The sequence below is a fragment of the Adiantum capillus-veneris genome, chromosome 20 (genome assembly GCF_014529385.1).
Source record: "Adiantum capillus-veneris isolate H3 chromosome 20, ASM1452938v2, whole genome shotgun sequence".
Classification (NCBI taxonomy): domain Eukaryota; kingdom Viridiplantae; phylum Streptophyta; class Polypodiopsida; order Polypodiales; family Pteridaceae; genus Adiantum; species Adiantum capillus-veneris.
Window position 1 is genome coordinate 114,677,527 of NC_140950.1, and position 19,866 is coordinate 114,697,392.

At 42.7% G+C, this 19,866-nt stretch overlaps 1 protein-coding gene across 1 annotated transcript; it reads right to left on the reverse strand.

Annotated features, from left to right (window-relative positions):
• Positions 1–2,656: 2,656 nt before the first annotated feature.
• Positions 2,657–18,347, reverse strand: ARC5 (P-loop containing nucleoside triphosphate hydrolases superfamily protein). Its single transcript, XM_086492810.1, has 17 exons — positions 17,431–18,347; positions 10,253–10,417; positions 10,059–10,181; positions 9,585–9,806; positions 9,356–9,489; positions 9,179–9,271; positions 8,371–8,434; positions 8,225–8,273; positions 8,040–8,122; positions 7,780–7,937; positions 6,522–6,582; positions 6,308–6,370; positions 6,113–6,213; positions 4,098–4,155; positions 3,547–3,894; positions 3,060–3,224; positions 2,657–2,952 (listed from the first exon to the last, which is right to left on the reverse strand). The coding sequence occupies exons 1-17, from the start codon at positions 18,211–18,213 to the stop codon at positions 2,824–2,826; spliced, it is 2,799 nt and encodes a 932-aa protein (XP_086348936.1). The 5' UTR covers positions 18,214–18,347; the 3' UTR covers positions 2,657–2,823.
• Positions 18,348–19,866: the final 1,519 nt, after the last annotated feature.

Consider the following 19,866-nt stretch of genomic DNA (forward strand, 5'->3'; position numbering starts at 1 on the left):
CATGCGCTTGCGAGGAAAGCTATGCTATTGCCTACTCTTGTGCAACAAATTCAGCCTTGGACTTTGATGTTTGCATTCCTCAGTCATCACGTTGTTACTTCTGCTTTTGGCCATTGGCAACCCTCTCTCTAGGAGGTGGTTTTTGGCAAGATGGAAGGGCACATTCCTAGATGTCCTATTGCTTCCACTTTAGTATCTGCCTGGAAAGAGGTTACGATGCATTTATCGTGGAATCCTCCGTAAGAAGGTGATTCGATCCGTTTGGAAAGTCTCCATTGGAGCCGGGCATTCTCTCTTACTTTGGTCGACCGCTCACCTCGTCAAGCTTACTTTCTCTCTGGTCGTGGCATTCATGTGGTTAAGGATGTGGTCGCTGAGGCTGGATATATTTTTGAGTTTCCCTTTGCAGCTCGCCATTTTGGGTTGGGCATGCATTACCGTCAGTTTTGGAGAGAGCTTCAAAGCATGCTGCTCCACTTTTTGCCTGTTTCACCTTTGCCTGATGGTGATCGCATGTTTGATTGGGCCCTTCGGGAAACGCCTTTTCGAGATATTTCCACAGGTCAAATTTATGCTCTTCTTCTACCACAAAGATGGCTTGATGGTCATTGTAATGCCCTTTGGCGTATGCACAAATCTGATATCTAGTGGAGGAGGCTCCTCTCTACCTTGTGGAAAAGCCATTTGCCTTTGAAAGAGCGCATGTTTCTTTGGCGCTGCCTGCTTGGAGTGCTTCCTGTTGGCACTTTTCTTCGGGCGCGTCATATTCGTCCTTCTTCTTGCATTCGGTGCTCGATTGCAGAAAAGGATATTTGTCACTTGTTGTGGGATTGTTGCGTCACTAGAGACTTCCTTCGCCATGTATCTTCTTGTATGCGGCTCCGTTTTCTGGGTTGTCTTTCACAAAAGATTATGGGCATTTAGCATTTTCTCCCCATCACTACAACATTTTGAAGTCTTCTTTATGTGGGTCAAATACTGGGCTTACTAGACCTTGTGGAGTCAACGTAATGCTTACATGTTCCATCGTACTCGTGCGGACCCATTCCCTCTCTTCAGGCTTTCTCTTAGGCAATCGTTACAATTTGCTTTGGAAGTTGGTGATATCACCTTAGAGATGCATCAGCTTTCATATGAATGTTTTTAGCTACTCTCTACAGCTGAGTAGTTTTATGCTTTTCCCCTTGTATATGATCTTTACAATGGGTTTTCCTCGCTTTGAGGTTTCCCACTAGTAAATTAATCAATCGATTTACAACAAAAAGTGTGTTTGTGTGTGTGTGTGTGTGTGTGTGTGTGTGTGTGTGTGTGTGTGAGAGAGAGAGAGAGAGAGAGAGAGAGAGAGAGAGAGAGAGAGCATTTAAGTCTTAAGATGTGGATGTGGAGGATGGAATATATCACTCATCTCCAAGGGGAGAAAACAATCCTAATGCTATAGGCCTAAATAAAAGAACTTCCAAAGTCCAATGAGTTAAAAATATCATCGGAAAGACATCCCTCTACTAGGAAGATGTATCCTTACATGATTGAGTGTTGAGGAAAAAGAACTTCCATTTGGTTATTCTTGCGGGAGAACTAAGTTGTCAACAATCCAGGGCATATTCAAGATCTTTATCCATAATTCCTTTTTTCCTTTGTAGTCCTAGTTTATTTCAGATGTTTCCGTGCAGCGAACGCATGCAGATATGGAAGTGTGATTGGAGTACATTTCAACCCTTGAACTTCCCTTGAACCTGAAACATGTGTGACCCTAACTTGAACTTTTCTTGGCAATTTTGGACAAGTATAATATCATTTTTCATGCGGGTATGTTCATATGGGTATGGTCCAGCTGGCCATACAATTGTGATCCCAACTTTGATTGCTGTAACATGTTTTGAGTGACTTTTGAATCGGAGAAATTCTCCCTGCATCCACATATCATGCTCTTGCTCTACTCCATACATCATTTGTAGGTATTCCAACGCCGCCAGAAGTCTCGAAGGAATAACTGTCCACATAGACAAGCTCATTATCACCAAAGGTCCAGATGATCCCCACTTGATGGCTTCCTGTCTATTTATGAAATCTACTCCCTGCACTTGTTTTAAGAAAATAGGATTTTTTCAACCAACTGTTCGTACTCCTACGTTTCCGCAGGCAATATTGGCAAAAACACAAACATTTATTGACCCATCAATATAGCAGAGATCCACGGCAACTCCCCCAATTTAAAAGTAGTTATATACCATTCTCATAATGTAGCAGGTTCAAACAAGTCGTAAACCCTCTCCCTTTCCCTAAATATGTTAAAAAAAAAGGCGTTTGTGCACCAATATCCGCTAGGAAAGGCCCGAGCTATAACAAGTGAGAAGCTATTCGGATTAATTCAGAGATGATTAGGCATATGTAGCTAGTTCTTTCGGGTATCTGAATATTTCATATGTAGCTAGCTTTTTTGGGTGTCGTCCACCTGACATTGGCTCACTTTTATTTCCGCCCACACTTAATATGAAAGAGAGGCGTCAGAACAGCTTTCCAGATGTCCCATGGTTTCAAAGAACTCTATTGAAAAACACATCATGTTTCAACCTGCCATTGCAATCTCACCACGACAATGGATGGACAGACACCAACAATATGGAAATTTTCAACAATGTACTGAAATGGTGGAACATAGGCAAAGTAAATCAATTAATAAAGTGATTGCATTGAGCCACACAAATTGATTTTCTTTGAATTTAAAGCTACCTTCCAAGGGATACCAGAGTTTATCCAAGAACCAATACAACCACAGTGGTGCAAGTGATCCCAATAGTACCAACCTACACCGCCAAGTAGGACTCACACGTGTAGTTTACTTAACTTCAAAGAAGTTAAGTCTTCAGGAAACTCTCTTCTAGGCGGAAAAGCTGTGGAGCTAGCACAAAGACTGTTTTGTACTGTTGTGAACTTCTCCTTGAGCTTCTCAACCTGAAAAATCAACATCACAAGTTGATACCAGTACAATGTAGGGGGATCCAAAAAACAGATTTTGCGTGTTTGATGGCCAAGAATAACAGAGTACATAAAAGCCTTACTCTCTTCAACTCGAGCTCTAGATCTGACTTTTGCACCTCAAGTGCTCGACGTGCCTGTGCTACCTCAAAGACGTTGTCTAGGTCTTCCTCAAAGGCAGCCTCTAGATCCTCTCGAAGTAACGCAGGAAACTTATCCACCACCGGCATAAGGAAGAAACAATTGAACTGGTAAAAAGGCAACCAGAAAATTGATGATCAATGATTGGTATCACAAAATCAGAAATTAATATAAAACATTTATCAAACCATACTTAATAGTCTTGAAGAAGAAAAAATGTATGCTCTGTTTTCTGAATGGATTTGATTGAAGAACTCCTGAGTCGTGTCAGAATTTTGATATAGACAAAGGAATTGCTCATATGCAAGCTCAATTTATTGACTTTAACAGCAACCCGACAACTACAGTTCTGAGCTTACAAAAATTGCATTAAAGCAATGGCCTGGGCTCTATAGTTGCTTCTTGTGCTGATCTAATCAGAATGCGTACCTTCAGTTCTGCAGCCATAACAAAATGATCACGAATGCCATCAAAAATTTGAGCCACAAGAGCATTGACAATCTCTTCAGAAGAAGGTGCTAATCTGCGATTCCATAATGTGCTCTCCAATAGGTCCACTAATCTTGCTTGAGGTGTCTGTGGGCTGACAGACTCCGAGTTTGGCGCTGATGAATTCCCTTTAGAATCTTGCCGTTGCTTATTTTCCTGCTTATTGCCACTTCCAACAGTTGCCGCGGAGGAATCTGCTGCAGCACCATTGACTGTGGTTGACGCATTTAAAGTAGGGCCTTCGCTTGCAGAGTAGGTATCAAGAAATTGCCGGAGTCCACTTCGATTCTGCATGTTCCGCAAAAGAAGGTGCAAAGCACATGTTACTAGTTGCTATGAAAAACCACCTTCGGCTGTAACTGTCCCACCCACTTAAATTTTAAATCTCTCTACAATTTCTGCTTGTTCGCACCTACCATCTGCAATGCAATTTCTGGAGACAAAAGAAAGCAGACATAAAAACAAAGAAAGTGGATAAGATGAGAACCAACCTTTGTGTGCAAGGACCAAGTAACATAGCGAGTTGTACTCATTAGATCCTCCATGCATCTGATGGAATGAAATCCAAAAATTAGAACATCTTCAATTCTGAGAAGATGATTTTTCAAGCATGATAAGTTGGTGAATTCGACGAAAACTCTGCTCATGTAAATTCCTTCGCATGATTTTTTATTAAGAACACAGAAAATTTTTACCCTGCTCGATAATAAGTACAATTCCAGTGTACTTTAAAAACTTTGGCTTCCTCCCAGCCCACTCCTTTGCACAACCATCAAGCACTACCTTCATAATTTGAGAAAAAAAACGAAAGCAAGGTCTATCTGCAGATCCCACAATAACAAGGCAAACACTTTCGAGTTCATGAGACTTTCAAATGCATGCAATGTCTTTAAGAGGCTTTTGCAGTTGGTGCGAACATAGAATCTAGCTTCTTAACATCTTAAAACTCAAATACTGTGGGCATCATTAATCTGATTTTCCCAGGGCTCCGTCTACAGTCTCTATCAGCACAAATAAAGCACAAGATAGTCCCAATTCCCTGTTGGCTTCGCTTCAAGACTTCTGTTTGAAAACTCGTGTACATCTGGCACACCAAATGCGCCATTCAAAAATTTTAGCCAGATTTCCAATATCTCCATACATCTGTGTTTTGCCCTCTAACAAGCTGTTAATATCTATAATGCTTTTAGTGCCTAAGCACCAGTTTCATGAGGCTCTTTGTAAGTTTGTAGTAGTACCATAGTCACACAAAATGGCCCTTTTCAGGTCCATGTTCCCTTCACAGTTTCTATAACGTCCAGCCCTTGATCCAAGTGACAGTTGTATGTAGTCACAGTGAACGGCAATTCTTGCCCATTTTGAATACCTGTTCCCATTTTGCATTCCATCTGACTAGGCATCGGGCAGGGCACTGGAAAAACCAACAAATAGTCACCCCAAGTGATTAGTTGAAATCCCACTACTATTCTCAAAACTAGCGATGCAATCGTGCATGCCCAAAGGCTTTGTTTCCGTGTTTTGGAAGTATGATATCTAGAGCAATTTTCTAGCATCACGATTCACATCTAATCCAGCTGCTAATCGGTTGTCCATAAGAAGTGGCATCATCTGTTGTTAAAACCCCTTCCTCTAATCCAACGTGAACTATTATATGCATTTGATCTTTTCTTGAAAGCTCTCCCAGTCGATCACACAGAAAACTAAAAGAAAGGTGCAAGATCAGGCTTTACTGTCTAGGCAACTTCCCACTGCTTCCCATCCATCTAGTTTTAACCACACACAATCATTATCCTTCCGGATAGCGAGTCAATCATTATCCTTGCCAATAGCAAGTCAACAGTTGCATAAGTTCAGAACAGCAAATGGCACAAAGCAACACTGTATACTAAACCTTCCAGGAAACAAAAAGACGAAGCTTTTGCTCATGGGTGAATTTATCTGAGCATGAGGTACATAAGAGCAGATTTGGCGGAGTATACTGGACGAGGCTTTTTCTATGAAGGATGTGGCTGAGGCTACACCAACACAAGGATATGCAACTTTGGTTGCAACTTGAGATAGTAATGAGCATGCATCGAATTTTAGGACCTTTGCACTAATTATGGCTGCTGGTCACGTTCATCACTCGGGATGCTCTCATATGGGCCACCTAGATGGGGGCCTTCATCACACAATGATGGAACCATTGGCAAGCAATGGAGGACCAGAAAGAGATTTTATAATAGATGGCAACACATGGGTAAATTACTTGTCATGCTGACAGTGCCCACTGCCCACGATTTAAGGTAAGCCGACCATCCTGCATGAGATGGCCACCACACCAAAAAGGCATTGTTCTACCAGCTTCTGTGTGGATCAGAGAATGAGGATTGATCAGTCTGAATGGGAATCCCAAGTAACATTCTTTTGATCCTTATTGTATCTCGGTCTCTTGGCTCCAGCATTTTTATCGAAAGATATATATGTTTCTTATGAGTTAAGAACAGAAAAAGAACACAGTTTATACTTCTCTCTGCAGGCCCTCTCAGTTGATTCAACAAATGTATGAAATGCATCAGAGACACGCTTCATGAACATATTGTGCCCACTTAGATATTCACCATCCTTCTGCAAAATCAAACAAATAGCGACAAGCACTGTTAGCACGATTTTATTGAGCAAGCAACAGTTCTTCATTCCAGCACTCTCAAAGAATACATACTTGGAGCAGGTAGAGTGCAATAGGTAAAAGCCTCCTCAATATGTGTGAAAGGCGGTATCCAAGCTGTATTATAAGAACAAGATAAAACACGAGTTACGACCTTCAAGCCAAGCACTTGCATGCCAAAGCTGCAGATGTACACAGCACCTCACGTTGTGATATCAATCAGTGCATGACGGGTTTTTTTTTTTGGTGAGCAAAAGACAAACAGTACCTGATAAAGAAAGGGTTCAAATATATCCCGGCCCTTTGTAACAGCAATAACACACGAGGTCCTGGTAATGCAATGACCACTTTTCTTTCAGGGATAACCTTGTAATCACATAATGCATATACAGGCATAAATGAGTATATCCATGTAGCTTAACAATAAGCTCAAAGGCCCGCTCTTCATATCAATAAGCTCAATTCTGAGCAGGGCAGGTACAACTTTACTACTCGTCAAGTATCATGCCTCAGCATTATTGTTTACTATGATGAGGTATGTTCATTCTTGAATTAAAAGGAATGAGTATCTCTGAACATTAGACTGATTGCTCCCTATCTGAGAAAGGTTTAAATATAATGATATAGTGTAGCCAGTCGAGTGGAAGCCACACAAAAAATCAAGGCAATTACTCTTGAAGGCTTCATGTTTAGGAAAAAAAAATGACAAAACAAGTCAAGAGTGGTTGGATAACCTGATTCTATACTTGTAGCTACGTACACAGATTCACATACTTTAAATTCCCTTGAAAGTATATTTATTGCATGGCCTACAAGAACTGAAACTCCCACATGCAGCTAATCTAAGAAGGTTGTGCTGAAGTGAAGTATATGACAGTGAGACCTGCTTTTAAAGTTGGGATGGCTGGACACGTGATCAAACTTAACCACCAAGATGAAGCATAACATTTGGACGATGATCACAAATGAAGCAGAATATCTATTGAGATAGATCTCCCATGGACAAAGAAGACTATTAAGGCATACAAGCACAGTTTTAACGGGAAATTATAATACATCTCCACATCACAAAGATTTATGCCAGAGACCCTGGAATTGTTTGTGGTACTGCACACCGATGCTTGACAGCTCCAGAGTCATAAACATAGTTTAATAGTGAGCTAAAACCAGCATGAAATAAATGAAACGAAAAAACACTCCTCCAAAGAAGTAATCCTATTGTTTGATAATTAACACAATAGGCAAAGGTATCACATAAAAAACGAGCATCCTAAATCACAGCTGGAATTTGTAGAAATTTTGGAACATCAGGACATATAGGTATTCATAGGGTCCATAAACTGGCTGCCAAACAGTTTAAAAACATGAAAGAAAGTGTGATTGCATACATTAACATCCAAACAACTGACTGCCTATTTGAGACAAAACAGAAGCAAAAGCAGACCTATATGCTCATACTCATTTTGCTGAGATTTTGCAGCCATGGAGTCAAGAAGCCCACCAACACAAAATAGATGACAGTGTACCTGAAGTAATTGGTACCATCGTGGATATCTTCAACCCCACAAGCATTCACTATCTCTTCTCTGCTGATTGAAGGACATTTTATATTTCCAACAACAAGACGATACTCGGCCATTGCTCGATGGTACTGAGCACCACCATAAAGACGCATACCTGCATTCTGTAATTGACCAGATTGCTTGCTATAGTTAGGCACAATTCATCCGTGAATTGCTCCCTTTCAACTGTTGCATCTATGTATAATAATCTTCTTACTCCTTACTGGCATGTGTTTGAATGATATCTGCATTCCATCTGTCCCGACAAAGGCCCCACCGTTCGTCCGCTCATCTTGCAAAGTTTCCCCTGAAGTCATGCCATTAGTCAGGACTAATTACAACAAACGTGAGAGATTCACAAAATCTGAAGGTAGATCTGACTTTCGGTTGCTCAGTAATTTAAATTTACCAAACTTCTCTGGCGGAGCAACTACTGTCCCTTTGAGTAACAAGGAAAGCTGCAAGGATAGCCGGGCCAACAGAATGTCAACAAGAAAGCAAAATCAAGTGTCAAAAATCAAGAAGCTGGTATGGGTATCCTATAACTGATCAAACCTTCGCAAGAAAGGAATCTCTAAAAAGCCTGCCCTTCTCCTTTAGCCTTGCCTCATCTAGATCCCTGCAAGATTTACAGTCACTTCAAGCAATTGAAAAATGAAAAGAAGATAGCCACATGAAATTCTATAGTGGGAAACTTGCATTTGAGATGTTTCGAAAAATCGAAGGTCTCAATAACTCTTGCTCAGAACTCACAAGTGGTAAGCCTTTTTGTGTTCAAAAACAGTTAGGAGAACCTCTTGATGTATGTAGAATTTGAATTATAGCCTTGAGGAAAGTGATACCAGATTCCACAAAAGACAAAAGCAGCATTTCTGCAGTAGCAAATCAGCCCTCACATCTGTAAGATTTCAGACTTTGAGCTGTAATTTGTTGGGTCTCATGGGCCCCTTTGGCCTTTGAAAGATGTTAATGATTCTCTCTTTCTTTCTATCCTACAAAGAGTCTACACTGTCAAGATGCAGCACCAAATCTAGATTATCTTTCATTATCAATCTTCTGCAAAATTCTTTATAGAATACCTGGGACAAGGTAGCTAGATTAAAGGTTCCTTTATAGAAGTTGACATCTACCATTTTCATGAATTCTTAAGTTGATGTAACAATGGGACACTAACACTGTGAAGTCTCGGTCCTATGTTATAGTTTGTCAGTACGCAGTTTCTTAATGGACAAGTTACAACTGACATGTGATCATAAAAGCACTTTGCAATATCCCTAAGTCACCCAAATATATCAAGTGTTTCTTGAACTGCCTCTCTTCCATCATCCATTCTTTACTAGAACACAAAAGGTTAAGCGCTAACCCCAGCTCTTGATTCAACTGTAGTAGCTTTCTAGATGCATTGCGATGCTCTCTATCAAGCAGAGGGACAATCAATGGCACGCTCTCCATGTACCTGAAAACACAAACCTTTGTCAGACCTCCGCATTTAAAAATATATCAGAGAACTGATATACATATCTTGATAGTAAATCTGTACCGTTGTTGTAAAAGCTGTTCCAAGAACCATCTCAATCTACTGACACCTACTCGAGCACGCTCATCAGGCAGCAGATGGCGATCCATTTTCTCTTCCAATGCTGAAAGATCTTGTGCCTCTCTTGCTGCAACTGCCTACAATCTTGACAGCTTTAGCTTATTGAACTAATTTCTTTAGACCTAAATACACAAATGAACCTAGCTGGTAGATGCAGAGATTTGTGACTTACCTCCCTGAATTGTTCGTTAGATCGAAATACCGAGTCTCGACTGGTGCCTACTCTTCCTGAAGGCACGGAAGTAAAAAAGGGTGTCTCACCTAATATATTACCATCCAACAACCGAGGAGGAGGCCTCAAGAAGAGCTCAACATCTGCCGCCCTTGCAAACTGTGGGATTTTTGTATCAAGCTTTGTGGACACAACCACTGTTCTGGAAAGCTCTGGGTCCATCTGCCAAGATGCTACAAATAATTAAGCAGAACAACATCTAGATCTCATATCTTGATTTAGCCGTCATTGTACATATCTTACTTTTCATTGGGAGAGTCTCCCCACTTTTTTATTAGCCCTCTCTAGTAGGGGCAGGTTGTAGCCCATTGAGAAGTTTTGTTTAACTAATGGAAGGATCTTTCTCTTGGAAAAAAAAAACATCTAGGTCTCATTTTAACAGTTACCTTTACTTCGATTGCTTGATATTCATACCTGCATCACCACCCTTCTTGTGGTGGCATTACTCCAGTCACTACAATCTTCTAGGCAAAGAATAATGAATTCCTTCTGCTGCATCTTTGTGCGCACTAATGCCTCCACAGCCCTTGCTTGAGCCTGCATACAAATCTTGTTTCTGAGAAACACAAAGCTAAAAGTCTCCATGTACTTTGAAAATTGACATATACCTGCAACAGATGATTTTTACGGCCCGGTGCAGCTGCAATAAGCCCAGGAGTGTCAATTATGGTTAGATTTGGGCAGTATTTGTACTCAATTTTTACAACAATTTCTTTGGCCCAAAACTGGCATGCCTCCTGCTCCAGCCGCATATTTTCTGCCTCAATAAATGCCTAGCAACATAAGTTTAAAGTCAAAACATGAATGTACAAGAAAATATAAAAAATCACAAGACAGATGACACGTTTTCTTCCTTCCAATGCACTCACTGAGGCTACTTACGATGATGTAAACGTCCTAGACTCACGACCAATTTCTTTTCTAGTCCTCTGATGATCAATCTTGGGTATATGATCCTTTGAATCAGCTTGTATATCATACAATGTTAAGCATAAATGACTTTGTAGGCAGAAAAATGAAAAAGAGAAATCGGTAACAGGTTCCGGCCCCCATGCTAAATTAATCTCACCATTTGAGTGATTAAACAGAGATTAATTGGGCGGGAATCAGTACAAGCAACCCAGAATGTGCAGGCAAAGAAGTGAAATAGGCCAGTGGCTGGAATGCGAGCTGCTGGCTGCGGACACTGTTGGAGATATGTCATCATCAGATTGTTCAAGGCCGTTGGAGATATGTTAGAGGCTATTCGGTAAGGAAGTGACTAGGGGTGACGGGAGCACCGGAACAGGAATGTCTCATGATCTATGTAAAGTCTGGGCTCAGTAAATGACCAGAGCTTAAGGACCGGGCACATGAACAAAGATGGGTTCTCGAAAAGCTTTGTGGAAAAGCAAGTTGCCTTTTGGGAAAGCAAGTGCTTTTAGTAGTTTATGTTAGCATTTCATCTTTGCATGAGATTGCATGCGGGGACGCCTACATTGTGTGTGTATGAGCGTTTCATTTGAAAATCAGATTTTATAAGGTTTTGCAGGTTATTTAATAGAGTTGAAAAGTCAAATTCCCACTTATGAATAAGTGGGCAGGCTTCAGATAAAATGTGCACCTCAAAAGAGCTTTTGCTCAAGATCTAGTTAGGAAGAGGATTTTTCCCAAAACCATCAAGATCAAGGTTCAGAACAAAGTATGGGCATCAAGCCCCACCTTCCGGTTCAAGTGCTTATATACTTATTACTTTCTTACCCCGTTAATAAAGATATTCTTAAGAGGGGGGACCAACCCATCTTCCAGTCCCCAGTCTGGTGTCAATTCTCTATTCACTCCATTATTCTCCTCTTTCTGGCTTCTAAGAGATTTCTAGTATTCTTTGAGTACTAATATTCAGTTCTACTTCGGTTTTGTGACACAATCTCACCTCTACTTGCAGCCCTCTTCATTGGGCTTGCGTTTTGTGGAGCTTTGTCAAAAAAAATCGTGCCAAAACCTGCATTTTTTTGCCACCGCATTCACTGTTGTGTTTTTATGCCAGGTGCAGCGGAATTGAAATGGTGAAGATCTAGGTTTTACACTTCCACGCGTTCGTGATTGCTTTTGCATGAATGATGGTTCCTTTTACCTTTCCCTCAAGAGAGGAAATGAGAGAGTCGTAGAGATGTGTAGAGAGAGAGAGAGAGAGAGAGAAATGAAATGAAATGTTATATTAACGTCTTCAAAAGGCCAAAGTGACCTACGAGACCAGAAAGTTACAATGCGGTGTCTCTCATACAAAGTCAGATTGACAAAAAATAAATTAAACTAGGATAACAAAATATAAATACTGCGGAATCCTAAACTAAGCTGATAGGTGTGAAAGCTGAAAGGCGTGAAATGTGTGAACTAAGCAGTACAATGTGTAGACAATATGGGAGGGAAGTAGAGATCCATCTTCATAGAGATTCATCTTCGTCTGCGCTCTGGTCGACGAAAAAGTATGGCTCGAATCCTTTGCTGTAGCCTCCTTCGAAATTGTGTAGCTCCTCTTCTCCATCGGGGTCGTCTAGATCTCCCTAGCTCCAATGCTCGGTCTATGAGAATGCCAGTAGTGCGGGCAGACCTCCACTGTTGGCTGCTCCTCTGTCTGTTCTTCTGGGTGTACATTATCCAGTGTAAAGAAATCTGTGATCTGTCTCTGGGGTTGTCTCTCTTCAGCTATCCTGAGTAAAGTTTCTCTATGCCTGTGTAACTCGAGTAGATATAGCCCAAGACATCTCTGATCCTCATAACTCATGACCCTAGATAGAGGCCCAAAACCTTCTCTGAATAGACAATGAAAGCGGCCTCATATCTCATAGTACACTGTGCAATGACATATGTAATGTACTTCTGTCTCTGGCTCTAGATGGCATAAGCGGCATATCCTGTTATCTGCTGGTGTCCCTCTGAATCTGCCAATCTCAATCTCGAGCTGATGTGAGGACGTGCGTATCTGGCCAATGGCACAACGCAAACCATGAGAAAGATGCGTGTCCATATAGCTAGGTCGAATCACAAACCCATCCCCCGTGAGGTGGAGAAGATGCTCTCTATAGAAAGCCATCTTTGTGCCCAACTCCTGAATCGGCTCTATCCATGTCCTCCTCGTGTCCAGCTGGATCAGATCCTGACGGATGAGTCTATTAATCTCTACCCGTGTCAGAGACCTCAAGGGTGCCTGTAGAGAGTATTGAAAAGGAGGCAACCTGTCCATGGTGAAACCATGTGTCTGAAACCATGATGCCATTTGTGCATACTAGCATGACGTATCCCCATTAAGAGCTAATTGTTTGGAGGACTCTAGAGCCACCCTGGCATATCTATCTCTGGTAGTATCCCACGGACTGTGTACAAAGGAGACTGATCTGGTAAGCGCCTCAATCTCCATAGGGGGGGCAGCTAATTCCGCTCGAATGATATCATGCGGTACGGAAGCCTTGGCTCTAATCAACCGAGAGATCATAGATACCAAGGGCTTCTCCATACGCCTCCAACCATCCTAGCCTACAGAAGGTCCCCCAACCTACACCCCATATAACATAGTAGCAGCAACCAAAGTATCAAAGAGCCATAATTTTGTCCTAGGTTCCTGGAACTGAACCTGCGAACACATCCTCTCCATTCCTCCTAGAGCCGCACCAGCTCTAGTTAGTCTAGTCTATGTTGCTTTTCTCAAAGAAAATCTCGGCCCAGTAAAGACTACCCCAGGTAAGTGTATGCATATTGTATACTCCACAATCTCCTGACCATATTTGAAAGTAGGTACTGATCTCCTGACCCATTGCGGTGTGGTGTTAAACACCCTAACCTTGGTTTTACCTAGGTTTACACACAATCCACTATCCTCTACAAAACTGCGTAGTGCATCTATCACAAGGCGGGCACCACGTGCCAATAGAAAAGAGCAGATCGAACAGACTTTTAGCACTTCAATAACAACTGAACTGAAAGAGAGAGACGACACGCGACACGGAGTGGCGGAATTCCACCCCAGAGAGTATTGGCCCCAAACCTTGGCACCCCTTTCGGTATTTCTTTATATTGCATCATCAAAGTACAAGCCGGTACTACAGACTCTACACCTTCTCCAAGAAGCATGCCAGAGAATGAGCCCTAGCCTCATATTTTAAGGCCCTTGGCTTGAAAAGCAGTTTTTATGAAAAGCTTTCAAACTCAAAAGCTTCTAGTCCAAAAAGCATAAAAAGTTTTCAAAAGCTTCTGGTCCAAAAAGCAATGCCAAAAGCTGCCAACGCAATTTACGAAAATCCGTACAGCCTGCCACGTCATCAGCCAGCGCAAAACGCGGAAATCCGTACAGCCTACCACGTCATCATGTCAGCATAGTTTCGGAATTTGTCTGCTGCCTTAAGGTTAGGGTTTCTGGCAGAAATTAGGGTTTGCAGGTTTTAGGGTTAGGGTTTCCAGAATTAGGGTTTCAGAAATTAGGGTTTTCAGAATTAGGGTTTCTGGCAGAAATTAGGGTTAGGGTTTTCTGCACTCGGGCAACCACGTCCTCGCTCTGTGACACTTCTTCTGCTGCTTGTTCTTCTTAGGGTTTAGGCCCCTCGGACGGCATCTGTAAGTTGGCTCCATTCTTTAGGCTTCGACACGTCAACAGTTTGTTACATCTCCCCTTCTTGAAGAGAGTAATCGTCCGCGATTACAGCATATCTGCAAAACAACTCAAGTTAGCTCAAAAATTTCCGAGGGACAATCTGTTTGCTCTTTTTATTAAGGAGTTAGCTTCTCCTTTCTGCTCTTTTGATCAAGGAGTTAGCTGCTCCTATCGGCTGTTTTGATCAAGGAGTTAGCTTCTCCTTTCGTCCAGATCGGAACTCCTGATATTCCGACGTAGTAAAATTAGCCATCACACCCAGACCGTACTGATCTTCCTCGGGTGTCTTGATGCACTAAAATTACATACCTAGGCAATCTCATCCAATTAGGAATATTCACTGGTTGGCACATCACAATGCAACACAAATGCTCACATATGCATGTTACAAGACATAGAAACATAAAGCCACCGATGAACACTCCTCCCGCATAACCTAACAAGGTCCGGGTCGGGAGATATTCAACGACTCCCTCATCACTCCTCCTGCATAACCTAAAAAGGTCCAGGCCGGGAGATATAGAGGCCTTTTACAACCAAACGCCCCCAAGACCGCAGCCTGCGTCGTTTGGAGGTGCTGAGAGTAACCACTGCTCAGACTTCTTAATACTCCTCCCGCATAACCATCCAGGTCCAGGCCGGGAGTCACAACAACAATTATTTTACAAGCATGCACTTATAAAAAATGAAATATACACTATGTGATTTGCCTCCTCAAAAAAAGCCATTGGTTCGAAGTGGGTTACAAGTTGAAACGTAAGCCGGATGGTGAGATTGATCGCTACAGGGATAGACTTGTACAAAAGGTTATGCACAATAAAAAGGCATTGACTATGAAGATACTTTTGCTCCCACTTGTCGTATGACTACCATTCGTTTTCTATGTGCATTGGCAGCCTATTTTGGATGAAGTGTATATCAATCAGACATTGTAATTGCTTTCTTGAAAGGTGATATATTTGAGGAAGTATATATAACGCAACCTCATGGTTTTGTCAAGAAAGGACAAGAAAAGAAAGTGTGCAAATGCAAGAAAGCTTTATAAGGGTTGAAGCAATCTCCTCAAGCTTGGTATGAGAAATTTGACACTCTCATCGTCGTTTTGTATGTGGATGATGTACTAATGCTATTACTGGTCCAAATGAGACACGCATCGTTGAATTCAAGGCTGAATTGAACGCTACTTGCAAGATGAAAAAGACTTGGAGCTTTTGATCATTAGTTGGGCATACAGTTTAAGCAATGTAATGGAGGTAGTGCTTTGTGTCAAAAGATATATAGAGACATTCCTATGTAAGTTTGGACTTGAGGACTGCAAACCTATTGTTACTCCAATGAGAACACGTTTAAAATTAGTCTTCATGATGCTTCAGATCTCACGCGCGCCACTCTTTATCATATTGTTATTTGATGCCTTATTTATGTATGTGATACGAGGCCGGATATTTAGTTTGCAGTCTCACAGGTCATCAAATTTATGCATGGCTCAGAACTAAGCATCGGCACGCTGTTTAAAGAATCTTTCACTACTTGAGCGGCACTTTACATCTTGGGTTGGTTTATCCCAAGGAGAGATCATTGCCACCAGATATGCATGCTTTTTCGGACTCAAATTGGGTTGGTTCTTATGACGCACAAGTGACCACAAGAGGTTTTTGTTTCATGCTCGACAGTTCATGCATATCATGGTTGAGTAAGACGCAACCTACTGTGGCCACTTCAAGTTGTGAGGCTGAGTACAGGGCAGTCTTCATAGCTACGGTTGAGCGTGTATAGCTTAGATGCCTTACTGCTAATTTGGGTGTTGGCCAAGATACTACCAACATCATCTACACTACAGTCAAAGCGCATTGCCAATTGTGAGGAACCCAGTTTTTCATGCTCACACAAAGCACATTGAGGTGCACTATCACCATGTCCGGGAGATACTCTCAACAGGAGAGATTAGCTTGGCTTTTGTGCCGACACAGGACACCCTTGCAGATCTATTCACAAAGACATTGCCTCATGAAAAGTTCAAAGCTTTGTGCTTGCTTCGATTTGAGAGTTGCTCATGTCCTTAGGGCGTGGTACTTCACTATACACTATGTGTCAACTCTCATCCAATGCATCACTCCTAGAGGGGATTTGTTACCATACATTTGGTAGTGATGTATGTGAACACACTTAGGGCCGCCAAGGTACTTTTTTCCTCACTAGGATTTTTTTTCCCGTGCATTGTATATACGCCCATCACTCTAGAACCAACTTATCTTTCTATTTGCGCACTAAGCAATACACTCTGTTGTGTACCTTGAGCTTCTTCATCTTCTCCAAGCTGTGCGCGCGTCCCTGCAAACCTAATTCCACCAGAGCATGGTCCACGCCATCTCTACCAAGTCCTATTTTTCCGCTCCACAACTCTATTCTTTGAGAGCGATCCGTATTCGCAAGCTCTCGCTTCATGCCGTGGTCCACAAATGCAAGTAATGCATTTCCCATACTTACTCCCAACATCTAGTAAGCCTTCAATCAACTATACACGAAGAGCACGTCGAAGAGCATCAATGTTCAAATGGCCAAACAGATAATGCCATAAATCACCTGTGGGAGTACCACTCACCGAGGAAAGAGCATGGAGCTTGTAGAGACAGAGCTCCACCATGCCCCCTCTGAGCTCCTTGCCGGAGTCTTGATCCCGAATGGACATCGCATCCTCTTTTTGAAAACCACCCACATGCCTACCTTGCACACCTCGTGCACGGACATAAAATGAAAACCCAGTTTTGGAGCATAAAGAACCTTGGAGGTATGCATACCCTCTCTGCCATCTAGAATCAACTTCATGGTACCCTTGCTGTGAACAGGAAACTCCAATGTCTCGTGCCAATCAAACTACCCTCCAATGTACTCAGAAATGACGATATCCCTTTTTGGAATGTGGACCTATCAAGAGAACGTGAGGCACATGGGTGCACTCCACTTATACAAAGACTGATTTCAAAACTTCCTCCATATTAAATGGGGGTGAGTGCCATTCATAATGGTATTGCATACTTGTCATTTCACTTATCAGTAAAGCATTAAGTGCACAAACTTTTAAAAGTAAGTCTTGGTTAGAGCAAACAAACAGCAAAAACAGAAATAATGGATGTCACCTAAAGTCTGAGCAGAAAACCAAACCTGCAATTCTTCAAGGCTTCTTTCTTCTTCAATTGGAGGCTTGTCATCTGTCATCAAATAGCATACAGGTTCAGAACAACCGGCATTGTACTTCATGTGAAGGGTGATGGGTCTCCTTGTTTTTGTTCCTCCTCCAACATGATTGAACTGAAAACCCATTAGGGCTTCCACAAGGGCACTTTTCCCATCTGTCTGATGTCCAACCACAAGAATAGCAGGCGCATCAAAGGGCTTGTGGAAGTTCTGTGCAAGGCTATGGAGGTCATTGTAAGCTTCATAAAGCTTTTCATTTCCAGAGGATGGATAGTAGAGGCGAGGGGAGCCTGGTGTCGGCTTCGGAGACGTGTCATCAGGGAGGGCAGAGAGGTCGGAAGCGAGGTTGGCGTGAACAAAAGAGGTGGGGCTGGGTCGGACAAAACCTGCATTGTGAGTTGAATTGGCATGGTCGTAAGCAATGTCGGGGGCAGAATTTGGGGCTAATGGCTTGTCGGAGATAGGAGGTATGGAGGAGTAGTGTGATAGCTGCTTGTGAGGGACACGGAGAGGAGGCCCTTTTGGCTGCACAAAGCCATGGTAGTTTGCGGAGGGAATGTACTTTGGTGAAGCGATGGCAGCAGGTGCTGCTGCTGCTGCCCACAATGTGTTGGTGGGCGATTTGGGACTGGTGGAGGAGGACGAGCGAGGAGAGCTCCCATTAGAGTGCGAGCACGGGGCCCCTCCCGCGTGTGACGCGATCCATCTCTCTGCTACTCCCGCCCGCGCTTCCTGCGAGCTGTTGTTCATTTCTCTCTCTCTCTCTCTCTCTCTCTCTCTCTCTCTCTGCGCTGTCCGCTCTCGATGCAAACCTCGCACCTCTCTCTCTTTCTCTCTCTCTCTCTCTCTCTCTCTAGTTTTCCTCCCCCGCCGCTCTTCTGCTGCCTCCACGCTGTGTTCAAGTTTAGCGATCCATTTTGGCGCTCTCGCAGCCTGATGCCACGTGTCCAATAATTCCACATCGGATAGAAAATGAAAGTTTCGGCCAGTGCATCGTGCGCCGTGACATTGAACAGCCCTCCTTTACAAACCCCGGGGCCGCATGGTATCACGGAATCCGGAACCTTTGTGCCACAGCGCCTCTTGACAGCCGATAGCCGTCTATAGGTCGTTAAAAAGGCATTCCAATAGTGTGGGGGTGGCTCGGAAACCTTGTTGCTACTTGCGGCACTTGCCAATCCTTCCCGCCAAGCAGCATCTTGTGTGCGTTGTAGGGGGCACCGCAACAACAGATGATAGGCCCTCCAATGCGCCTTTCAAGGGTTTATGGGGGAGCCCCCGGAGGCCCTCCAACTTGCTAAAATTTTTGACTCTTGAGGGATAACAAGTTACAAGAAAGGCGAGTGTCAGAATCGTTGGTGATGACAATAGGTCAGAATTAATAACAAGGCCTACAGATGCAACGGCATGTGACCATGCGCTTACCATTACAATGCCATTTTGTGCATTCTATTTAGAAAAACCCACCAAAGTAGAGTAAGTGTGTCCAATTGGAATCTCTCAGTGGAACCTTAGCTTGCATGGCATAGTGATAGCATCATGCAAGATTATAAGAGGGGATGTCTCTTCCAATGAGGACCCCCTTTCTCTCTTCTTCGGGATGGTGCCCCACCACCCAACCATCATTCCCCTACATTTTCAATTGTGCGATAACTCCCCTGGCTTGTTAATCCCCCCACTACGCGCTTTTACTTCCATAGAACCTTGAATGTGATGTCCAAGAACTACTCTCCAAGGACTTTGTTCTAAACCTTCATAACAACTAGAGGTCTGTTATGGTGGTCAATTGTATCTTAACTACTTAAGAAAAACTTTACGAGAGAGGGTGGAGACACTCCACTAGCGACTGATAGGGTTAGGGTGGATTTGTGCGCTAGCATTCATGGGTTGTGTGTGTGTTGAGAGAGAGAGAGAGAGAGAGAGAGAGAGAGAGAGAGAGAGAGAGAGAGAGAGAGAGAAGATATATACTATGATGTAAGAGCTATGGTGAATAAACCAATGTGGCATTCATCATTGTGTAAGCACCATAGCAATCAAGAGTAGCTAAACTAAATAGAATGCACTCAATATAATGGAATGGAAACTTCCTTGATTGATTAGAATTGAGGGAGAGGAATACACGCTTTTCATAGCGGCCTTTATGTAAGCGTAAAAGGGAACTTGGTAATAAAGATGAGAGGGATATGCACCACATCGGTAGAGGGCAAGTATGTGTCGTGTATGTGCATAGCATGAGTATGTGGGTTGCAATGTGTAGCATATGTTAGGGAGCCCTATGTAGGAGGCTGTATCCATGCACATAAGGGTGCATGCTTGTATGCTTGGCTTTAGGGATTGGTCACGTTTCCAATGTAAGCTAACTTACCCCAACACACACCCCCATAACCTGAAATTTACACAAAA